Source organism: Cygnus atratus, chromosome 4 (assembly GCF_013377495.2).
Source record: "Cygnus atratus isolate AKBS03 ecotype Queensland, Australia chromosome 4, CAtr_DNAZoo_HiC_assembly, whole genome shotgun sequence".
In the NCBI taxonomy this organism is placed as follows: Eukaryota; Metazoa; Chordata; class Aves; order Anseriformes; family Anatidae; genus Cygnus; species Cygnus atratus.
Window position 1 is genome coordinate 33605711 of NC_066365.1, and position 21949 is coordinate 33627659.

Sequence of the window (21949 nt, forward strand, 5' to 3'; positions counted from 1 at the left end):
TTACAGGTCAGGTATCAGTACTACTCTTTATCTCCTGCTGTGGGCTGAGCATTGTCTTTACTAGTGAGGCATCGTGATAAGAATGTTAAGTTGCCAAGTAAGTAGTTGTCAATGATGTGTATTCAAAAAATTGTTCCTGCTTTTGTAGATGAGTTTGGTGGCTTTGCTGATGTCTAATGGCACTAGTACCCAGCAGAGGGCCTCTATTTTGCCATGCAGATTTCCTATTTTGTTCTGCTTTAGTGGTTCATCACAGCAGAATCTTGACTTCCCAATTGCTCAGGAAACTGTTCAGTTGATACTAATTTTTATATTAAGCTAGGGAGGATAGTTAGAAAACTCATAGATGTAAGTATTCAGCCATTATGTTTTGTTCCACTTGCAAGAACGTCTTGGGCTGTTTGGTGGGAGTTGCTTGTTTTTAGCAAAGCTGTGGAAAAAAAAAAGCCTTTTTTTCTTTTTAAGCACTGAAAGAAAATTCAGGAGGTAAACATCTCGCTGGCATGTCAGGTGCTCAGATGAAATGTAGGTCTGCAGAATTATATATAAACTTCTATGCAAAATTGCAAATAAATGTTTTTCGGTGATAGACAATTCCTTAAATACTGTATGACTATGAGATTTCCCTGTCTGCATCATAAACTGACATATTAAAAAAATGTCCTTTGTGCTTTACTTGTTCAAAGCAGTGCTTTAAAAAGTAAAGGAGAAAACAGTATTTGCTACAGTCAGCAGATGGTTGTCACATTTTGTTTTCAGTGCTCTTTACCACTTAATTTTGTTTTGTTGCGACAGGAGAGGTTGCCAGTAAAGCATCTGCTAGAGCTTATGGCTCAGGACCGGAGCTGCTGCTGATGGCATACATTCAGAATAGCACTAATCTAAAATAAATGTTTAATAACCAGCCTGTGAAAGCACCTGGATTTTTTTTTTAATGGTGTAGAAGAATCTTGGATGGTAAAAAAAAAAAGGACATAATTTTGATGTACAAAATGTATGTGGCATCACATATTAAAAAAATGCAGAGTTTTAAAATCTTCTTTCCTGAATTCCAGCTCATCAAGGTGCTGTACAAGACCAGCCTTACCAGCTGCCAGTGGAAATCGATCCTCTCATAGGTCTGTCACTTCCTTCTCTCTTTGCGATTCATTAAGCTCTGTATGGTGGCCCTGAAGTGTAGATTACGGTTGTTTTTCACTTGCTGGTTGCTGGGAATGGAATTTTCCTGATAAACCATTTGCATGCAAATTGGAATGCAATGAGCTGTGGCTATGCTGGTATTTCATCAACTCCCCCTCGTTGGTTTGCCTAATTTGAACAGGCCTAGGACGCGTGTCAGTGAAAATTAATATGGATGCTGTAATAATGTGTGATTGAGAATGTGCATGAAGTACTGTCAGGATAATATTGGATCTTTTCATCACTCAGACTTGTTGATGAGCAGGAGCGAGGCACGTTATGATGAATTGGTGCACTGGTAATGTGATGGAGCTCCTTTGCTGAGGAAATTTTCATAATAACAGTGGGGTTCTTAACTGCACCGTGTTGTGAAAAATAAAACCATGGTGCCAGGGTTTCATCATTAAAGGAGATCAATCCTTTCTTCATAGACCTGCTGTTCAGGCAGAGGGGATTAATGTGTAATTGCAAAGCGGTTTCAAAGTTGAAATATATTGCCCACTCAGTTTTAGTATTGAGATATTAGTATTCATTTTTCAAGGGTATTGCATCTTTTGATCACCATCACTAGTTAAATTTGTGTATGTTTTTCTTTTATTAAAAAGGGGTGGAGGAATGTCTAACTTCCATTTAATGACTCAGTGTAATAGATTCAATTCTTGACTTTTTTTTATAGAGGTTTATTAGTTTATATAGAGCTGATTTTTCTATTAGCATGGTTAGAGTTTGATCAGTTCTTTCATAGCAGACCATACTTTGGGGAGTGTATCCTTGACTGTACTTGGGAGCATGTAGCCTGGCAAATGGAGCCTTCAATGTGATCAACACCCAAAAAGTCTTTACAACCTAGCTCCCAAATATAAACAAATTGCACAACAGTTCACAGGAGAAAAAAAGAGATTTTTTCATTTTTCCCCCCAATTATATTAGAGTAAAAACTTAGCTCTGTTTTTTAAACTGTCAATGGTAATTTAAGTGAAAAAGAACTAAAGCAAACAAATATAAAAGTATGGAACAGAACAAAAATGAACTTCTTTAGATAGGGTGGAATGAGAGTTTTGTCAGCCAGTGAGAATTAATTTCAAAAACAAGTATACACATCAGTAGGAACTGCATAGTATCGGTCTATAGATATAGACTGTTGCTGTGTAGCCATTTTGCTAGATAAACTCTATGATAATTAAGTCAGGAACACTCTGGGCATATTAAACCATTTTACAGAGCTGATAAAATTGAAATGTTTTCCAAAAGTTTTTTGAAATCAATTCCCTCTGAATAATGGAGTAATTATAATTTATAATGAGTAAAACGTGCTGTAACTCTGTTTTCCTTCTTGAAATAGATTTCATCCAAAAAAATGTTTAGAGCAGGAAATGTGTATTCTTCTTTAAAGCCTGCAATCAAATAGATCTTAAAAACAAATATCACAGTAAAAAAAATCCAAACCAGACAACAAATCACACTGAGCCTAATGATTTTTCTACCCTTTGTGAAGAACGAATTTCTTATTATCATGTGCATTTTTCACAGTTTTCAAGATTAAAATACCATTTTTAGGCATATCTTTACTTTAAAATATACTTTTCTTTGGTGTAAACACCTTTAAAATTAACACTCGGGGTTCTGAAAAATGTTTTAAATTCTCTTCGTACAATAGATCTCAAGTCAGCCTTGTGATTACATTGGACATAGTTTAAAAGGTTTAAAGGTTTCTTTGTCACTGTTAAGTAGCATCATTGGGTACAAGCAAGTAATTATGTAGATAATATTAAAGGTTCTTAATTGTGGCTAGACACATTTACCTAGAAATGGCACCTAAGAGGACTACAAAATTACACTTTTATGGTTATAGCAGGAATCTTGTTGCTGTCTTAGTCATAAGGAGGAATTCGTGCTTTCCTCATTTTCCAGTTGCACAGGAAGATATAAAACAGTAACGTCTGATATGATGTAGATTATAGACCTCTTTTTTTAGGTGAAAAGTCTTTTCAAAGTCTTAGCTATACTGAATACATTGATCTGAACGTTTCTTTGGTTTTATTTGCCATTATTTTGTCACAGTAATAAAGAGCGCTTTACTGTGCTTTTATTAAGCACTGTTGTTGCTCTTTAAGTGGTCCCTGCAGTGATCAATGCCCTGTTATGTGTTACCTGCACAGCAAGTAACAGTACCTTACAGAATTATTTGCTACTAATATGGACAACACAGTATCAACATTTCATACATAATGAAAGCATAAATAAGTTAAGGTTTTGATACAGAGTAAATGGAATAAGCGCAAAGCTTAGGGGATGGTTAGCCTCTGAGAATAGAAAGAAGATTAAGAACAAATTGTCGAGAAGAACACTGGACCAGTACAGAGACAGGGCCCACAGTCCACCTGGAATGGAAGGGATGGTGCTTCGAGCAGTTGGCAGACAAACCCAGGCTAAGGAGGACTTACTTACCTGGGATGGGGGCCAGGTTCCCTCAAAAACAAAGCATATTAAAAGTTCTCCTTACAGAGTAGGATTTTCATGGTATATACCTATTGGGACCTATATAAACATACATAAATGCATGAATTAATAAGACAAAATATAATACAAAAATATGTTCCTTGATTACTGTCTATTCTGTTGGTTCACAATACAAGATTACATGGAAAAAACAAAAAACACAGCAGGTGACCAAAGTAGGATAAATATTATTTCTCAGCTCTAAAGCAGGTTGTGGATATGAGCTCATTAATTTCTGTGCAGTGCTCAAAATGTGTGAAGTGCTCTGTAAGAGCCTGGTAGTAATATTTGTTGCTGTTATTCTTTTTAAATTACAATGCTTGCAATGAAACACTACTTGTATACAGTTTTAAAATCATAAGTCTGTTCTTTGCTGCATTGGAGCCACTATATAGCACTGTACATACACATTTTTAATTTCCTATGCTAGAAATTTTGGTGTGGGAAGCTTATTACATTTTTATGTATTTTTCATTTTTGCAGTCTTTCATTTATATTTGTCAGTTACATTTTATTTAAAGAAAGGATTTCCTCTATTTTAGAATATATAGTACTAGGAATTATCATTGTTCCCAGAAGTGTAATTAGTATTTTACAGTAAAAACAGAAAGAAAATATCCCTGCCACAAAAACAAGTAACAGCAGTAAGAAATAGTTTCGGTGTGAGCATAAAGATTCTAAAATGTGCTTTTGTTCTTTGTACGTGGATGCTGAAATTTCTTGATTTCTGTGTCTTTCTGTTCAGCCAGCAATACAGGTATGCACAGAAGGCAAATCACTGACCTTTTAGACCAAAGCATTCAGGTACATTCCCAGTGTTTTGTCATCACCTCTGATAATCGTTACATCTTGGTCTGTGGCTTCTGGGACAAGAGTTTCCGAGTTTATTCTACTGATTCAGGTAATGTATTTTTAAAATATGGGAATAGCCTGAATGATTTTCTGTTCATCATCATCCTGCTGTTTCAAATAAAGAAAGAATGGGGAGGGTGAGAGGGGGTGGGAGGAGAGAGTAGAGTGTGTTTATTCACCTACTGATAAATATTTGTCAGATCTTTTCTTTCTACCTCTACTGTGTATTGTATACCATCGTGTTTTTTGTTGTTGTTGTTGTTGTTGTTTGTTTTTGTTTTTTTGAATGATGGCAGACATAAGTCAAGGAGCTCTTATTTAGCCATAGCATTGCACTTCAAATCCATATGACTGTGTGAGAGGCATGCCTGCTGTTACACTGTAGTTTCACAAGTAAATGCCTCTAATGGGTTTTTGTGAAGGTTGGTGTATGAGGAGAATTAACTGTACTTAAAGCACTTACTTGAATTTAACTCTGGTTGGCTTTAAGCACCAGAGATTTTCTTTAAGGAAATACAGGCAAGCATCACAGAATAAGTACAAACCCTTCTACCTTAAGTTCGAAAGGGAAGTCTTGAAATCTGGCAAAGAAATACTCATGAAAACCTTTGAAAGCTATGGTATACTAGAAAAATTGATCCGGAGCTACTGAATTCTTTTGTATAACATAAGCTGATCAAAGTAATGGGTAGCAGTAAAATTAGTCTGTCAACCAGCATGTATCCAAACAGTTGAAGTCACACATGTATCATGCTAAATAGAAAAGAATCTTTGAGTGAAAGAGCTGCGGGAATTTAAATGCTATGGAGCCCCCAGAAAAAAATAAGTATGATTTTTTTCCCTTTCATTATCTTATAATGGGAATAGTGACCTCACTGCAAGGTACTTCTTTGGGATTAATGACCCGGTGTGGTTAATATGTGTGTGTGTGTGTGCCATCAAGCTTTCCAATAAGTTATTAATCTGTAGGGAATATCCTACATGTTTGTCATCATTTCTTAAATACATTAGTTAATGGTGTTTTTCACACTTGGCAAACCAAAATATTTTACAAAACAGGATGGTCTTTTATGCAAATCTGTTAAGACTAAATCTCATGGCATATTTTAGCAGTACAGCATATCTGTCATTTTTGCGCTCTTAAAACCTTAAGTATAAATGAGAAGTTCCATTTGCTTTATGTTGACTGGCTACAATTCATTATACAGACATCTGGTTAGACCTGTTTTAGTTTAATTTTCTCACTGATGAAAATAAATTTTCGTGAAACCTGTGAATTTAAAGATCTCCAGAAAATTTAGTTAACTACAATAAATAGTGTATATCCTTGATTTATATGAACAGATAGCTTTCTTTTGATGTTGGAGGATTTATTTTATCTTATATCTATGGAAGGAAGCTATATTATTTCACCTGTATCAGTCTTAACTATGCATACTTCATTAAGTTATGCCCTCTGTGTGTAAGTCAGATATGCTAGGCACCTTGATACTAGCATAACTAATCATGATATAAAGCAAAGCACAGTTGTCAAAAAGGTTGCAAAAAAGTTGTCTTTTGTGTGTCTCCTGTTTGTCTATATAGCAACTCTAGCTCTAGCTTAAATCACGTAAATTCAGTTGTAGTTTATTTTGCTTGGAATTAAAATGAGAATAGAGCAGTGAAATGCTTACTCTGAAATCAGCAGAACAGCAAGGGAGAAAGGTGATATGATCAGTAAAGCATATTAGCAAGTTATCACAAGAGTTGAATTCAATTATATTTTAGCTCTTACAGGAAAAGAGGACCTTTCTCCTATTAGATTTTGGGGGGGTTGTTTTTAGCAGGAAATACTTTTAACATAAATCATGGGTTCTCAGCACAGCTAGCACAGCAGAAGCACAATAAAACCTTCCTCCAGCAGTGGTAATGATTTCTAGACAGCTTTTGAGATTCAGTAGTGCAGAGACTTGAGTCTTATTTTTATTTTAATTATTTGTAGCACAGCTGTCAAATAAAACATTAACTAGAAAATTTGTTCTGTCAAAAAGGGATATCTGAGTGAGTATGGTAATGTTTGATATTACTGTATAGAGAGGACAACTCTTATTAAAGGGAAGAAATAAGAAAGTAGAGGAACTCTTATGAGATTAATGATTTTTTTTTACTAATATGAAGAAGAAAACAAACAAAAGTGTATTTCTTACTTTGATGATTTTGATGGAATTGACTGAACCTTGGCTCCATGATAACAAAGTAAAACTAGCAAGTACAACTACATGAACAACTGTCAAACAAATAGCCTTGAAAAATGTTTGTTTTCAAGAACAGAACCTATAAACATAGAGTATAATTGAAAGAGAAATCTCTATAACTCAGCAATGTTTATAACATAAACTTGTGTTCTAAGAGCATAAATCACCTCAGGTATTTGAATACCTAAGGGTATATAACTGAAAAATATGTCATATAGCTAAATTACTTTCAAATCTAAACCAGGTAATTGCCAACTTGAATTTTCAAGGAAAAACATACACTTTTTAAGATGTTCTTGTGTGTTGCCAAAAGGAGGTTATGTTGCCTGCGAGTGTTTCATTGCTCCCTTCTCAGCTCTGAAGTTCAGTAATTTCTTCTGACCAAATCTGTTGACTGGTCAGCATCTGAGACACTTAAGTGACTCGTTGGCCCAAAGCAAAGCCTTGTTATACAGAGGTGACTGCTATAGAGTGCTGTTATAGACTTACAGAGGTTAGTGATAGAAAGACCTACTTGATCACTCTCCTTAGAGATACAAGGTAGATCTGTACTGTAGGTATGCCTTCATGGGTTTTGTCCCTTCCAGTCTGAACATGCTCATGAGATAATACCTCATTTCACAATTTCTTCTGGAGGATTCTACTTAACTTACGAGTTTAGCCAGTGTTTCATTTTAAATCCTATGTATAAGTTTCCTTTAAATTAAATTTCCTTTAAATTATATCATGCTATTCTGTTTTCTCTTCATGTACCAATGTAAATAATCCTCCTTTTGGAAGATACTCATACCTATGTCTTGCTTTTGCTGGTTTTCTCCACTTTAATGCAATTAACTTTTTGATCTTCTGTTATAAATCAGGCTATTGACATCCTTGTTCTCACTTAGGTCTTTTGTTACTATTCATTATTAGGTGTTATGTATTTATTAGTTATGAATACAATGCCCTTGTAGTGTGCAGAAAGAGCTATGAATGCTTCCCACTACCTATACTATATGATTGACCAGCTTTTGTTAATTCATGCACCACAAGATGTTATTGAGACATGCCTAATTTGAGTCCCAACACTAATTTGTGTTGCTACTTGTCGCATTACTAGTTATTATTTTTAAACACTTTTCAGAGCATTTTAATTCAAGTACAGTAGTACTGAAATCCTCCTCCCCGCCTTCCGCCCCCCCTCTTTTTTTTTTCATATATCATTGATTCTGCCAAAGCAGGATCTCTTTTATCCCTTCTGTTCTTCCGAATTCATTACTAAGTTCAGAACACAAATGGATGCATGGTCATTAAGGCTGAGAAAACCCATGTTACTTGTTAGTGGCATTACATTCCCTTGTGTCATTGGATGCAGAATTTGGCCTAGCCCAAGTTACCTGAATGGGCCAAGTAGGCTCATACGAAGCATGTGTGGGTGTATCTTTTGTCCTTTCCCAACAAGATCTGCAATTGTCAGGCTTCAGCATATCCAGTGAGACGGATTTTAGTGCTCACACTCTCATTTCATAGAACCATAAACGCTGCTGAAAGATCCAAAAACCAGTGAGGCCCCTGAAGTGTTTGCTGTGTAGGAGCCAGTCTCTGGCAAGTGATCTCTTTGTCTTCAGCCAGATTGCTGAAGACGGAGCTTTCCCCACCTGTTTGTTCTCCCTCTGGCAGGGTGGTCTGGCAGAGATCTCCAATGTCGACCTTACACATGTTCACTCTTCCACATGCAAATCCGCTTTACATGAGCATCCAAATTTACGTTTTTATCTGAAAATATTGTCCAGTTTAGTTAACGTTAAAGAGTAATTGTGATGTTCATGTTTATGTAGACTCCTGAAGGACACATTTTTAACTGCCTGAGATTTCCTTTCCTTTTAATGTTATATGTGCCTGACAAGGGCCAACGTGTTTGTCCTATATGAATAGATAAGCGTTATCTTTTTTTTTTTTTCCTGCATTTGTCTTCAGAGATTTTATGGATATTACAGAATTTTTTAAAAGGGAAGGATGTTGGTTGAAATAAGTGTAAATTTTTTTAACTGAATCTCTTTTTTTCTGTTTAAGGATATGCTCAATAGCTGGATATGCTATAATTTGTAGGCAGTTCTCATACTACCAATTTCGTATGGGTCCTAAATGTTCTGTAGCATCTTCTGCTTCCATTTCCCACATCATCATCATATTTGTATTTTTCCTGTCATTTTCTTCGTAAACTTAACTTAAAGAAAAACCACGGCATGATCGGCCTTTGAATTAAATATGATCTTTATGGACTGAAGCCTTTTTTTTTTACAGCTTGTATATAGGCTAATCACTTTTTAAATGTTTCCATCAAGTTATGAAAAAGAGTACTACTATCCACTATAGTTTTTCTTTGAACCTATTTTTATACAGAAAATATTTCTAAAACATTTTGTAATGTATATAATGTGCCTGGCAAAGCATTAAAGTGTACTTTTAAAACAATGGATTTTATTTGTTTCAGGGAGACTGATACAAGTAATATTTGGCCACTGGGATGTTGTAACCTGTCTTGCTCGTTCTGAATCCTATATTGGAGGAAATTGTTATATTCTGTCAGGATCACGTGATGCAACACTGCTGCTTTGGTACTGGAATGGCAAAACTAACATCATTGGTGATAATCCAAGAGGTAAGCAAAACCTGTTTTATAAGGAAGTTGTCTGAAAATGACTTGGATGAACATCTTGTGAAACAAATTTTTAGGAAATGCTGATGTCAAAATACAGTGTTTCCTTTTTTGTAGTTGTGGTCAGTTCTAGTTTAAAAAGTTGAGTATAAACAGTGCTTGTTTTACAGCATGAGGAGAAATTTTTAAAGTTAAGTGATGCTGAACATTACAAATGCATTCTTGGTCTTGTGACTCATTCAAATGGGGAGGAGTGGCTCTGGGAGGGAGAGAAAAGAACTAGTGTAATTCCTTTTCAGTCTGGATAGATCTTTTTCTGTCCATGTGATGATTTCATGACAGACCTGCATTTGGATTGTTTAAAACAAACAAACAAATGATACATCACTCCAATGCAGACTGTATTCTATGCAACTGTAATCTGATGCTCATAGGTTCTCATAGTGGTATCTCAGCTATCAACAGAGTTGTGCAAATACTGCATTTTAACTTAAACCATGGTCATTGTAATGAGATGTGTAATGACCTGAGCTGGATATTTAGGTGAAAGAAGGGGAGACACATGGGAAGGATTAAAGAAGCAGGCAAAAACTTATTTCACACTTTGGTAGAGTGCTACGAGCCTAATCCTTGCTGTCATGTACTAGGCATTTTAATTGGTTCCAGTGCAAGCAACTAGGCTCAAACCATATAATCAAACTAATAAGTCAGAGTAATGCTGCTTCCGCCTAATTCAGTTTAAACCGCTCCTCAACCAAATTCACTTCACACTTCCCAAAGATTTTGGTCTCTTCCATCTTCCTCCATTTCCCAAGGAATCTCAAATCTTTTTACTTATGGAAATTCAGTCTTTTAACTCATCATTTCCTATGGAAAATAATGAAACTACATGGCTGTTCAATGTAACTGTGCCTGCATTATATACTAGACAAGGTAGAAAGTGATCTTGTAATTATGCCAATTTTACTCCTCACAAAAAATAATTTCTGATTCCCAAAACAAAGAAGGCGGCAGACATATAGCTTGAGAAAAATCCTTAAAGAGACAGTTCACAGCTCACAGAGTTCAGGCTTTTTAGACGGCTGGTGAGAACTTACCTGTGTGAGTAGAGGGGGACATCATGGCCAAATAATGGTTCTGTTCTCCTTGTTCAGCCAAAAAGAAAATGGCCTGAATAGAAAGGGGTGAGAAGCAGTATATTCTGTCTTTCTTCAGAAGAGTGTTTTCTGCCATTCACTTAGTCTTCTCTGACTAGTAAGAACTTACCTTCTGTCTGCAAAAGACAAAATGGACATCTGGAGAACAAGAAGTACTGTTACATCTGGCATATACTGCAGTTACAACTAGCTTATAATTTCATATAATGTCAACAATATCCAGCATCCTCCAAGTTATTCAGTTTGGTAGCGTGTTTCATGCTCAGTCTATTACCCAACTGGATTTATTTGAATTTGGGAAAAGAAAAGAAAAAGAGAGGGAGATGGTTCAATTGACACTGCATCCTGTGAACTATTCTGAAGAAGCACAACTGTTTAATATTGGAATGAATATCTGACTAACATGTAAATTGTTTGATGTTCGTTGTGCATTTGAGAACTATTCAAAAATTGCACAAGATTCAGAGGTTCTGGTCATGAAATTGCAGGAACTTCAGGCAGAGTATAGTAAGCAGTCTATCAGAATTATTCCTCCAACAGTCTGATTCAAGGGATGGGACCTTTTGAACAGGGCTAGCATAATTTTATGAGCATTGTTAAATAAATATGACGTTGGTTGAGGAACAAAATCTCTGCACATACTTTATATGTATGTATTTTGCAATCTGTCAATTTAAAGAAAATGCAAACTTTTCACTATTTTTGCAGAGCTTGTAAACCTGAAAACTCCCAAAAGTCTGTGAAAGGAACTTAAGACCTTGACAGATTAGTCAAATAAGCTTGTAAATCCTAAAGGGAAAAGCTGTCCTTTTGAGGAGAAAACTCGAGATACTCCTAGATGAAGGAGTGAACATCTGTAGGTGTCTCCTTACACTGTTTTCAAGGCTTGCAAGAACAGTCCATCTTTGCAATTTCTAGGCCTGTCCTGAGAAGTTCTTGTTGAGTACTTGCCACAGTATTTGAGACTTGCCTGTTTTGTGAACAAGGCTTTGAGGCTATGGACTTCTTTATGACCTTGGCAGATCACATGCTGAGATTTTGTAGCTGGTAGTGTCTGACTAGAGTAGGTCTGTATGTTTTGTTTTAATCCATTGACCATCTTCTCTAATGCAAATGTCTACGATACTAAAATTTTGCAGTTTTCAAAGTTAATCAAAGTTAATGCTAGATTATTTTAACTACTGATGATTCTCTTTGTTTGTAATTCCTAGTCCTTGCACTTTAAGGGAGATACAATGGTTCCTATGAATACTGTTTTTTTTATTTTTTATTTTTGGGATGTAACATGCCTGGAAAGCTTTGTAATGAATTGGAATCTCATGGCACTATACATTGGCCTAGAAGTGTATAGCAAAAGACAGTTTCTGCTTCAAAGAGATGGTAATCTGGGAATTTAATTTTTCCCAGAAATAGCTTTCTATAGGCGTCTCTGTTCAATCAAAATCAAATATTTTTTTTCTGAAAACGCAAATAAAAAGAGCTGTTTCTGCTTAGTTCTGATTTTGTCAGAAATGAAAGCACCAGTAGATTTGTTGGGATTTGAGCTCCGTTACTGCAACTGTATCTTTGATCCATTTGTGGGATGCTATTTAACTTGTCCGGTGTTGTTTCTTTGTGTTTGTAGCTTATGGTTTTTTTTACCTTGATGTATATTTTATTCACGCTTTAAATGATCATTATTCATTGTAATTTTAGATACTCTCGGAGTTGATACTTTCATATTTTTTCTTTATTCAATTATCTCTAATTTCTATCTTAAAAATGACTTCACAGCAACAGGCATCTAAATAGCCATGATTGTAGCCAAATCATGTAGCTAGAGAGGTTTGAGCAAAATAATCTAAACCAGGAACATTTCTTTCCTTCTTTCATAGTTCCTAGTGCCTCTGATATATATCAGTCAGCAGAACAGTATGACCAAGTTACCCTAAATATTATCCCATTGGGCACCCACTTCTCCAACCAGTTACATTTTATTTCAGGTCCTTTATCTGGGTTCATTACTTTAGGAAGCACTGAGCTCTTGATCTCTGGCTGCATGTATTCATGTTTTAGAATGCTACTTAACTCAAGCTGACAAGCCAGGTGGGCTATGCCTTACGTGATAAATAAGTGTTTTGTTTTATATTCTTTATCAAGGACAATTTTCTGGCCAACTGGACTGTATGGAAAATTCTTTTCATTTTTGGTTTAACAGAAGAAATATGTTACTGAAATAGTCATTATTTACATTCTTTAATTTTTAACTTTTAAGCTGACCTCTTAAAGAAATGATACGCAGTCTCACCGTCTGCTTACTTTATATACCTCTCAATTGCATTGATCAATTTAAGCCAAATTTGATGAATTTAAATCTCAAAGATACAAATTCCTACATGGGACACATCTGCTGGAAACTATTTTTATTCTTCACCAAACAGCTTGATTACATTTAGGTTAAGTCCTTTTTTCCTTCTTCTCAAATTAAAACCTGAAATTCAAAAAATACTTCACCATGCTCTTTGATCAAATGTAGGGTTTATTCTTTCTAAATAAATTGTTTTGGAAAATGTGGAAACATGGCAGTACTTCACTTCGGTGCACAGGCATTTTCTGTTGCAGAAATGTTTTTGTGGACAATTTCTGACCAAGCCTAGAAATAATTAAGAACAGAGCAAAGTATCTGAAATAGTTGTATCCTTTAGAAAAGCCCTGAGCCATGTTAAGTTCACATTAATTAGCATAATTTACTGTGGAGATGTGAAGTCACTTTGGATAGCATAAGGGCCTTTTATATTTCTCTGCTTGGCATGTGGCTGGCTTTGGGAGGTGGGGGAGGCAGGAGGGAGAGGATGCAAACCCTCCCCTTAGTACCCCTTGAAGCCCATGTGTGATCTCTGTCACAAGGTTGGCTTTTGCATATTTAGAGACTCAGATCTAATAGCAAAGTACCACTTGGGGATGTGACATAATGTTTCAGAACTCATAATATTCCTGAATAAGGTGGTATTATGTGCAGAGGGTACTCAGAGAGGGCGGTGCACTTGCAGAAGCATGCAAGGTTTTGCACTTGGCCAGCCTAGTGCAATGGGATGGAGGGGAGGCGAGAAGTGGGGGGTGGCAGGGAGGGAAAAAGATGAGAGAATTCATTTGCATACAAATGGTCTGCATCACTTTCAGATCCTACTCTCTCTTTGAAGCTCAAGTGGCAACTCAGTGTTTGGACATTTCCTAGGCTGAGGGATTGCATTTTACTTTGTAATGACTGATACATAGGAAACAGAGCTGACAGGAACTTTGGTCACTCTTTCCCCAAAGAAAGCTTTGGGAAAACTACATCAAAACCATTCTTGAGTGATGTTTGTCAGCCTGCTATTAAAAACTTTGGCAGATATGTTTTGGGGCTTTACAGGCCCCAAAGCCCTATCATTAGAAATATTTTCCCAGTGTTCAGACTACTGTCCAGGTTCTTTTTGTTTGTTTGTTTGGTTGGTTTTATTTTATTTTGTTTCAGTTGAATTCTGTCACATATATTTATTCTTTGTGTAGAAAACAGATTCATTCTTTCTGTGCAACAACAACTTATTTGGATTACTATGACCCACAAATCTTTTCTTCCAGACTTAACTAACCCATTTTTTTCTGGCTTTTGCCATAGATCATGTTCCTCTAAACCTCTGATTCTTTTTTGTTGTTGTTGTTCCTCTTCTCTTCAATTGTCTGTCTTTCTCAAAGTAGACATTGCAGTTGAAGCCCTTCTAGTAATAAGTAGAAAAGAGTCAGTTTTACAGAGCACTACTTCTCACATCCGTGTGGGGTACCTGTTTGTTTCAAAACAGCACAACTGTTAATTCTTTGAAAGTTAATTCTTGTTTGAAGTGTTTGAGCCAATGTAAGTTTCAGTCTTCTCTGAAGAATCCCTAGCTACTCTTCCTCTGTGCAGTTTGACTGTGGAATCTTGTTTTTACCCTTCCGAAATTATATATATTTTTAGACAGTTTCTCCAATTTCTTAAATGCATTCAGAATTCTCATCTTGTCCTTGCAGCAACTCATGTCTGCAAATGTAATTTGCAGTCTTATTCTATCAAATTGGTCATTAATGAAAATGTTAAACATTGCACAGCCCAGGAATATTCATTGATATATTTACCATTTTGACAATGAATAGCTTTTGGAATACAACTTTCCAATTGGCCTTTTACCTGACCTATAGTACCATCTTCTAAACACGTGCTTCTCTATTTTCCATATGAAATTGCTCATGTGAAACTGCCAGAATCCTTACTAAAGTCAAAATACGTGGCATCTCCCTGAACACAAATCCGATTACTTGCCTTTGCAGGAAAAAAAAAAAAGCTTAGACATGATTTTTTCATGACAAATCCAAATCAGTTGTTACTCTTCTCCTTCTTTTCCTCGAGGAAGATGTGTGTGTTTATATATAGAAATGTTCTGACAGTATTTTTATTTTTCTGATTGAATTAAGCAGACAACTGTCTAATTTCTCACTTCTTCCTTTGCCTATTTCTTAAAGATAACACTATATATATATATATATATTATTTTTTTTAACTCTTCTTTTTTCTTTTTTTCAGAACCTTGCCCAGTCTCCCAGGTACAACTCTGGGATTATTTAGTTTCATTTTCAAGATATCCTCATATCACTATTATCAGGCCAATTGAGTTCCAAACATTTACCTCATTTTAGGTATTCTCTGAAATGAGACAACAGTTCTCATTGCTGCTTTTACTTATGTTCGTTGTCTGACTGCAGCTCGCCTTCTCATTGAAGACTTTTATTGAGATACTTTGAAATGCCTGACATCATCTATTGATATTGCTTGCTTGCTGTTTACTGAATAATGGACCAACTTCTCATGAACATCCAAACATTCTTTTTGTGTTTACAGACTGACTGTTACTCCTGATGTCATTGCTAGTTGTACCTCATCTTTCCTTGGCTATCCCATTTTTGTCCTTGCTTGCTCGTACCTTATCTCTTAGAACAGTACACCTATTTTGATCTTTCTGCCTGACTTTTTCCTGGAGAACTTTTTTTCCTTTTCACTGGAGAACAGTTATGCCAGCTGGTATCTTGTCTGTCTTACCCTTCTTTTACATTAGAGCAGTTCTTGCTAGTATCCATTTTATCTTTTTCTTTGTTTTTTTCTGTAGACTTACTTCCCATGAGATCTTACAGGGCAATGCTCTGTATATGTTGAAACTTTTCTTACCAAAATACTTTAAAAATTATCTTGTTGCCCTTGTTTTTTCACTTATAAAGCATCTTGAATGTTCTCGTATCTTCTTCACTTTTTTGTAAGCTCCTTTCACCATCAAGTTTTTGATCTGCTTTGCTTTATTTGTTATAATCTTATCTAGAAGGTCATCTCTAGTAATGTCTTATAAGTTAAAAATTGTCACCAAAAAAATTGCTACAGAGAATTTCTTGTAATCCTTTACCAACAAATGTCTTACTAGCTGGAATATCCCATTTCCTCCCGCCTTCTTAGTGATTCCTCACCTCTGCACACTAGGTAGAGACTGATCAGAATAGTGAACGTCAATCTATCAATCAGATGTCTTCAAAGTTGTTTTTTTCGTTGCAATTGTCTTCTTTGGCTGTACTTTCTTGGTGTACAGTGGTAAATTTAATAATCTTCATTTTGTTTATGCTTATCAAATGGTAAGCATTTTCACAGCTGAGGTGAAGATAAAGTGCTTTTCTGTTATTCTTGCACTATATTCATAGACTATGATGCGACTATTCTGTTGCTTTTAAAATTTATACAGATTTGCTCATAATTATTTTAAAAACCAAAAATATATTTAATATAGAAATCTGTTTTGCTTAAAGATATTAAGGGTTAACCAATAAAAGTATCCAGTACTAATGAAATATAGAGACTCAGTGTATAACTGTATTACTACCACTAATACTAATGTGATCTCTTCTGAGTTATTGCATTGATCTTCCACACATATGTGAATAAAACAAATTATATTACCTCTTTTATGTTAGCCCATAAAACTAGAAAATGTTACTCTCTGTATGTACCACATTTGCATCATGAGGATTGTGGTGGTGCTTTCATTGCGTAGTTTTATATTTTTAGAGGATATTATATTCAGGTTTTCTGAAGTGTGTTAGAGAAATTAAATGCTTTTAGTAGTGTAGCTGTGTAGCAGGGCACATGTGGGATTGTAAGCACGTGATTTCATATTTAAAAAGAATTACTGGATTTAACCAAGATTTAATTGAGAGGATTCATAGAACACTTTTACTGTTGTTAACATGTAGCATATCTTCCTTAAATATAGATTTTAAAAATACATAATCTTTTCAATTCATAAAATACAGAATCTCCCAAAGGACTCAACATTTAATCACCAGTTTCCTGTCTTGCCAAAGAACAGTCTAGCTACTCTCTCAGCTACTTCTGAAAGAACCTTTTTTTTTTTTACAGATACTTTTTTTGAAATGCTAAATCAGCATTTCAATTTCTGAAAGACTAGTTTTCAATTAACATGATTATTAAATGAAAGTTATGGTTTGGAGACTAAAGAATTCATTAGCTTAAATTGTATTAGTTATTATAGCAAAAGGAAAAAAACGCTATTTCAACTGCTATATACATTTTTCATTTTGAAAATTCAAACTTTTAATAAATGCTTGATAATTATTTTTTCTTGTGAACAATGCAGGTGATTTAAATTTTGAAAATATGTCTTGAAGGGCATCTCTGCATTTGTTGATATAGGAGTAATGTCATAGATAATAATTTCTGCGTACTCAGAGACACTATTCCTATAAACCTGAATGCTATGAAGATTTACATATGTGCTTGCCTTTGCATACAGTGAAAAGTCACAGATTGCAAGTAGTTCTGCCTGATGTTAACTCGGTAGCAAAAAAAACTCTTTACCTTCTTCCCCATCCTTATCCTCATCTTGAAATATACCTACATTTTTGTTCCCAAGTTTCTCCATCATACAGACCTGTTTTCAGTTTCAAAACCCATGTTAATAGAGAAGATATTCCAAATTTTAAATAATGTTTATAGCATAAATATTTATTTAGAATTTAACAAAAACATTTTGGGAAGTAGTTTACATAACATTGTCTTTTCTTAAAAAAAAAAAAAGTATTAGGGAAGTAGTTGTAAAAATTATACCTGTCAATATTCCCTTTTGAATGTATCCTGCTAGCTAGTTTGGTTTCAAAATGTCCTTAAATCTATAATTGCATTAGTTATAAATGAAAATTCTTCTATTAAGATTGTTAATTTCTGTCAAACAGTGGTTCACTGTAATAGCTAAAAATCTGCAGAGCCTTCAAACATTAAAATATGCTTGGAACTGCGGCGGCTAGTAAGTCTATCAATGCCATTCACTGCAGTCAGTTTGTTAAGAAAAGAGAGTTGCTCTATGATAATATAGCACTGAGAGTTTAAAAACAGTCTGCATGTGCTCATTTCTGTGTTCAACATCACATTTACTTTTTGACCCATATGCATTATATTATTTTGTGTGTCCTCCTTCATAAAAATGCAGTAAATAATTCAATAATATTTTAACATTATTTAACTGCGGACATAACAAATATTCTTTGTTTCTCAAAAATGGCTGGACAAAGTAGCTTAATATTGTATGTAAAGCAAGAATCCTATAGCACCATCTGCTGGCATTGTGTTGAAAGCTGATCTTGGGATTGATTCTCTCCAAAGCACTGCCTAGTAAAATATTTAAAATATATGGATTTTGAGATATTTGGTGTAAAAAACATTTGGATTTCATTGTTAGTATATTTTTTCACCTTTTTATTAGCATTGTAATAAGAAAATACAATGTGAATTTAAGGTTAATGTATGTACTGAAATAGAAACATATCAGAAGTGTTTTGTTAAGCGTGGCTATAAAAAAGAAAGGAAATACTTTTTTTCTTTTCAAACTAGAATTTCAGCAAGTACAATGTTAACTTTTTCTATGCTTACAAGGTAAATTCAGTAAAACTTATTTCATAGGGAAGACCCACAAGGTATATAAAAATATCTGAAGAATGTTTTGAAAAGGGTAACAACCACTAAATATTCTACCAAACATTCGTTGTGCTGTTTGATGTTAGTTATGAAAGCCCCATGAAAGCTTAGTGGACAGAGGCCCTGATGCTGCAATTGGACCTGCAATTTCCCTGTGTCTTCACAGGGCACTGTTGTAGCCAGTGCAGCAAGCACTGGGACTATCAGCATGAACCTAGAACAGAGCCTTAAATTATACAGCTACAAAAGGCCACTGTCATTTTTTTTTTTAAACTGTAACACATTGACACCTCAAAGAGATTGAGGCCTCATTCTTCCACATAGTCTATAAATCACATATAATTGATGGTTCTAGCCTCCAAATATTTAAACTGGAAAAAGAAGAGTTTTAACAGGTGGATGAATTGTGGTATGTCTGGGAATTTGCAGGAATACTGTATAAGCAATCTAATTGTGTATTTATATAATGCCAAGAAAGTAATTTTATAGATAGATATGAGGGCAAGGTCTTCATCAAGCAGAACTTGCAATTGCATTCTGTGATGGTTCAGCAAACCATTTTAACAGTTGTAGTGATTTGGTTCTGATGAGTATGTAAATTTGTGTGCTGTAAATATTTATTTGTTCTGGCTAAAAGCATATCCTACAGTATGCACAGCGTCTGTATTATCCTTGTTTTCAACTGGAAAGGGAGAATGTGTTTCAAGATTTGACAATCAGAGTAAGTAATTGCAAATGATATAGTAAAGCAAGTTTTGAGGCACAATCCAGGCACAAGTGAAGGCAGTATGTATTCTGAGACTTGAAACAGAGAAAGAGTTTTGATGCTGCTTTTTTGGCAGTATCCAGCTTCAGGTGTCACTAAAACTATATGCATGAAATTCTCCAGAAGGATAAGGATATTTAGTGCTTCATGATGTAATGCAGACCTTCACGTTCCAGGAAAAACAATGCTATATTTACAACTTGTAACTAATAGTTGATGTGGTAAAAGGAATTATATTCATATGGTAAATGAATACAACCTTAATGTGCACCATATGCATAGTGGTGGGATGATGTACTAATATATCACATTTATTTACCTTGTTTGGTTGCTGGGAAATATGAGCATTTAATTCTAAGTCTATACCAAATAAGAGAAAGCAGAGTAATGCAGAAGTAATAATTTATAGTCTAGGATATAATATTTTAGAATCTTCATGACCAACTTAAATGTTGTAGAAAAAAAAAAAAGTATGGTCAGTACAATAATTCTGACTTGGACCAGAAATTAATTTGTAAGTGTTTCTGGAACTAATGTCTATTAATGCTATCATCACACAAGTAAGGATTACTCCACTGAGTAATACTGTAGGTAATTAGGATTACGGCCTGCTTCATTGAAAAAGTATCTGTTTTGAAATAAATAATTTTAAAAAGACAACTAATGTATGTCTTCTCTGAACCTACTGTTTGCCGTCAGTATTCCTAGTTACATCAATATGAAAAGGTGGTAAGGATCTATGTAGTTCAGTACACAAACAGTGCATTGGTTTCAAATCAACTTTAAGAAAGCAATCTAATATCTTAAGCACAGGCTTTTATATGTGCTGTTATGGAACAGTATTATTTTGAAATGATACACTTTTCTTCTTTCAAACAAAAATTATTTTGATATATTTCAATAGCAAAAATGAAATCATTGATAACTGCTCAACTGAACTGAATTCTCATACGAAGCCTTTAATCTCAAATTATTTTTCATCAAAGTTTGAAATACTGTATACATTTCAAACTAGCAGTCAGTTTCAGCATATGGTGAGATATCTTTTCTCTTACAACTATTCTGCAGTAGGCACTATTTCACTGTAAAATAGTTGCTTATTTTTTCCCCCTTACCTGTTTTATTTTGTTTAATTTCTATTCTATTCTATTCTATTCTATTCTATTCTATTCTATTCTATTCTATTCTATTCTATTCTATTCTTCTAGTTTATTGGACTCAGTAGGTAATCAAATAGTTATAAATATAAACCACACAATGTAAACATGAAGAAAAACAGATTTTTAAGGATGAACAAACAAACAAAAAAAAGCCCCTTCATAAAGCTGTTTTAGAGCATTCTCAAACAAAAATGACAGTGTTGTAAAACTTCAAAGTTGATATTTAAGTAGCAGTTTATGAAGTTGGGATCGTGCAAATATTAAAATATTAGTGTAGACTGACCCTGAATATTCACCTGCAGATACTTTCAGGGGGCTCCAAAAAGGTCTGTATGGAGCTGGGGGTGCTGCTGAATGACTTCCAGCAGATGAATCCCTAGGAAGAGTGAACTGGTTCCAGAAAGCTTTGCTTTGCACACAGTGTAGGAATGGAGACGCTGGGGATTACTGACTTTTTGAAATCTGAATTGGTGTATTCAATTCACAAAGGCCTTTTAAATCATTTTCTTCACTATGTTTGTTTTGGAGACATAGTGAACCTGTTCTCTTGATAAAATGTGTGTGAAGACTTCTCATATTAGTACTGAATAAGTATTAGTAACTTGTTGTACAATATGACAATGTATACAGTAAGCCTTCCCTGTGTTATATTCACTGAAACGAATTCTACAAGATAAACTTAATATTTTTCTCTTTACTGAACAACACTATAGCATAGGGTTTATACTTTTTATGACTTTGGATTCAATATCAGGATAGAATGATATGTTATTCAAATATATCGTTCCTTTCATCAGGAAATGTATGGTTGAAAATGATTTTTTGCAAAAACAAAACTTCCATCTAGGCATAAGGTTGTATTTTTTGTTGTAAAAAGTTTGAACAGATGGGAAGGAGTTAGAGAAAAAATTGAAGGAATGAGAGGAAATGCTGATGGAATATCATGAGGAATGGGAAAACAATAAAGCTCCCATATAATATGAAAAAAAAAAAAGTTAAAAATCCAAATCGCAAAGGAAAGATTTTTGAAACTGAAGTTTTAGGAATACTTGAAAAAGAGTGTCAGATATTTCCAAAATATTTGAAATATTCATAAATATTTTAAATATTCAAAAAATATCACTTTAGTAAGATGTCACATCCATCAAAAAGCTAGCCTTTCTGTAGCAGTGAAATGTTTTTTAACCAGTTGGTTGTTATTTAGGTGTTTACTGTGTATGATTTATAAATAGTTTTAATACAGAGTTCTATAATATTTGATAGTCATCACTGATGTAATTTGATAGTATAATTACTGATGTAATTAAACTCTGAAACTCGCTATATAATTAACACAGAAGCCTAGCAGCAAAGTAGTTTTCTTGATTTCCTTACATTTCACTGAAAACACTTGTGTCCAAATGTCATATGTTCTGTAAGTACATTTTTACTTCTCAAATCTATT

The 21949-nt window shown here is 34.5% G+C and overlaps 1 protein-coding gene across 1 annotated transcript in view; it reads left to right on the top strand.

Moving 5' to 3' along the window:
- The window catches only part of LRBA (LPS responsive beige-like anchor protein), a 395790-nt gene that overhangs the window by 357412 nt on the left and 16429 nt on the right, over positions 1 to 21949 (top strand). Inside the window, exons 51-53 of the mRNA XM_050710360.1 lie at positions 1056 to 1118; positions 4424 to 4579; positions 9238 to 9405. Coding sequence (XP_050566317.1) covers positions 1056 to 1118; positions 4424 to 4579; positions 9238 to 9405 — 387 coding nt within the window. The remainder of the gene's footprint in view (positions 1 to 1055; positions 1119 to 4423; positions 4580 to 9237; positions 9406 to 21949) is intronic.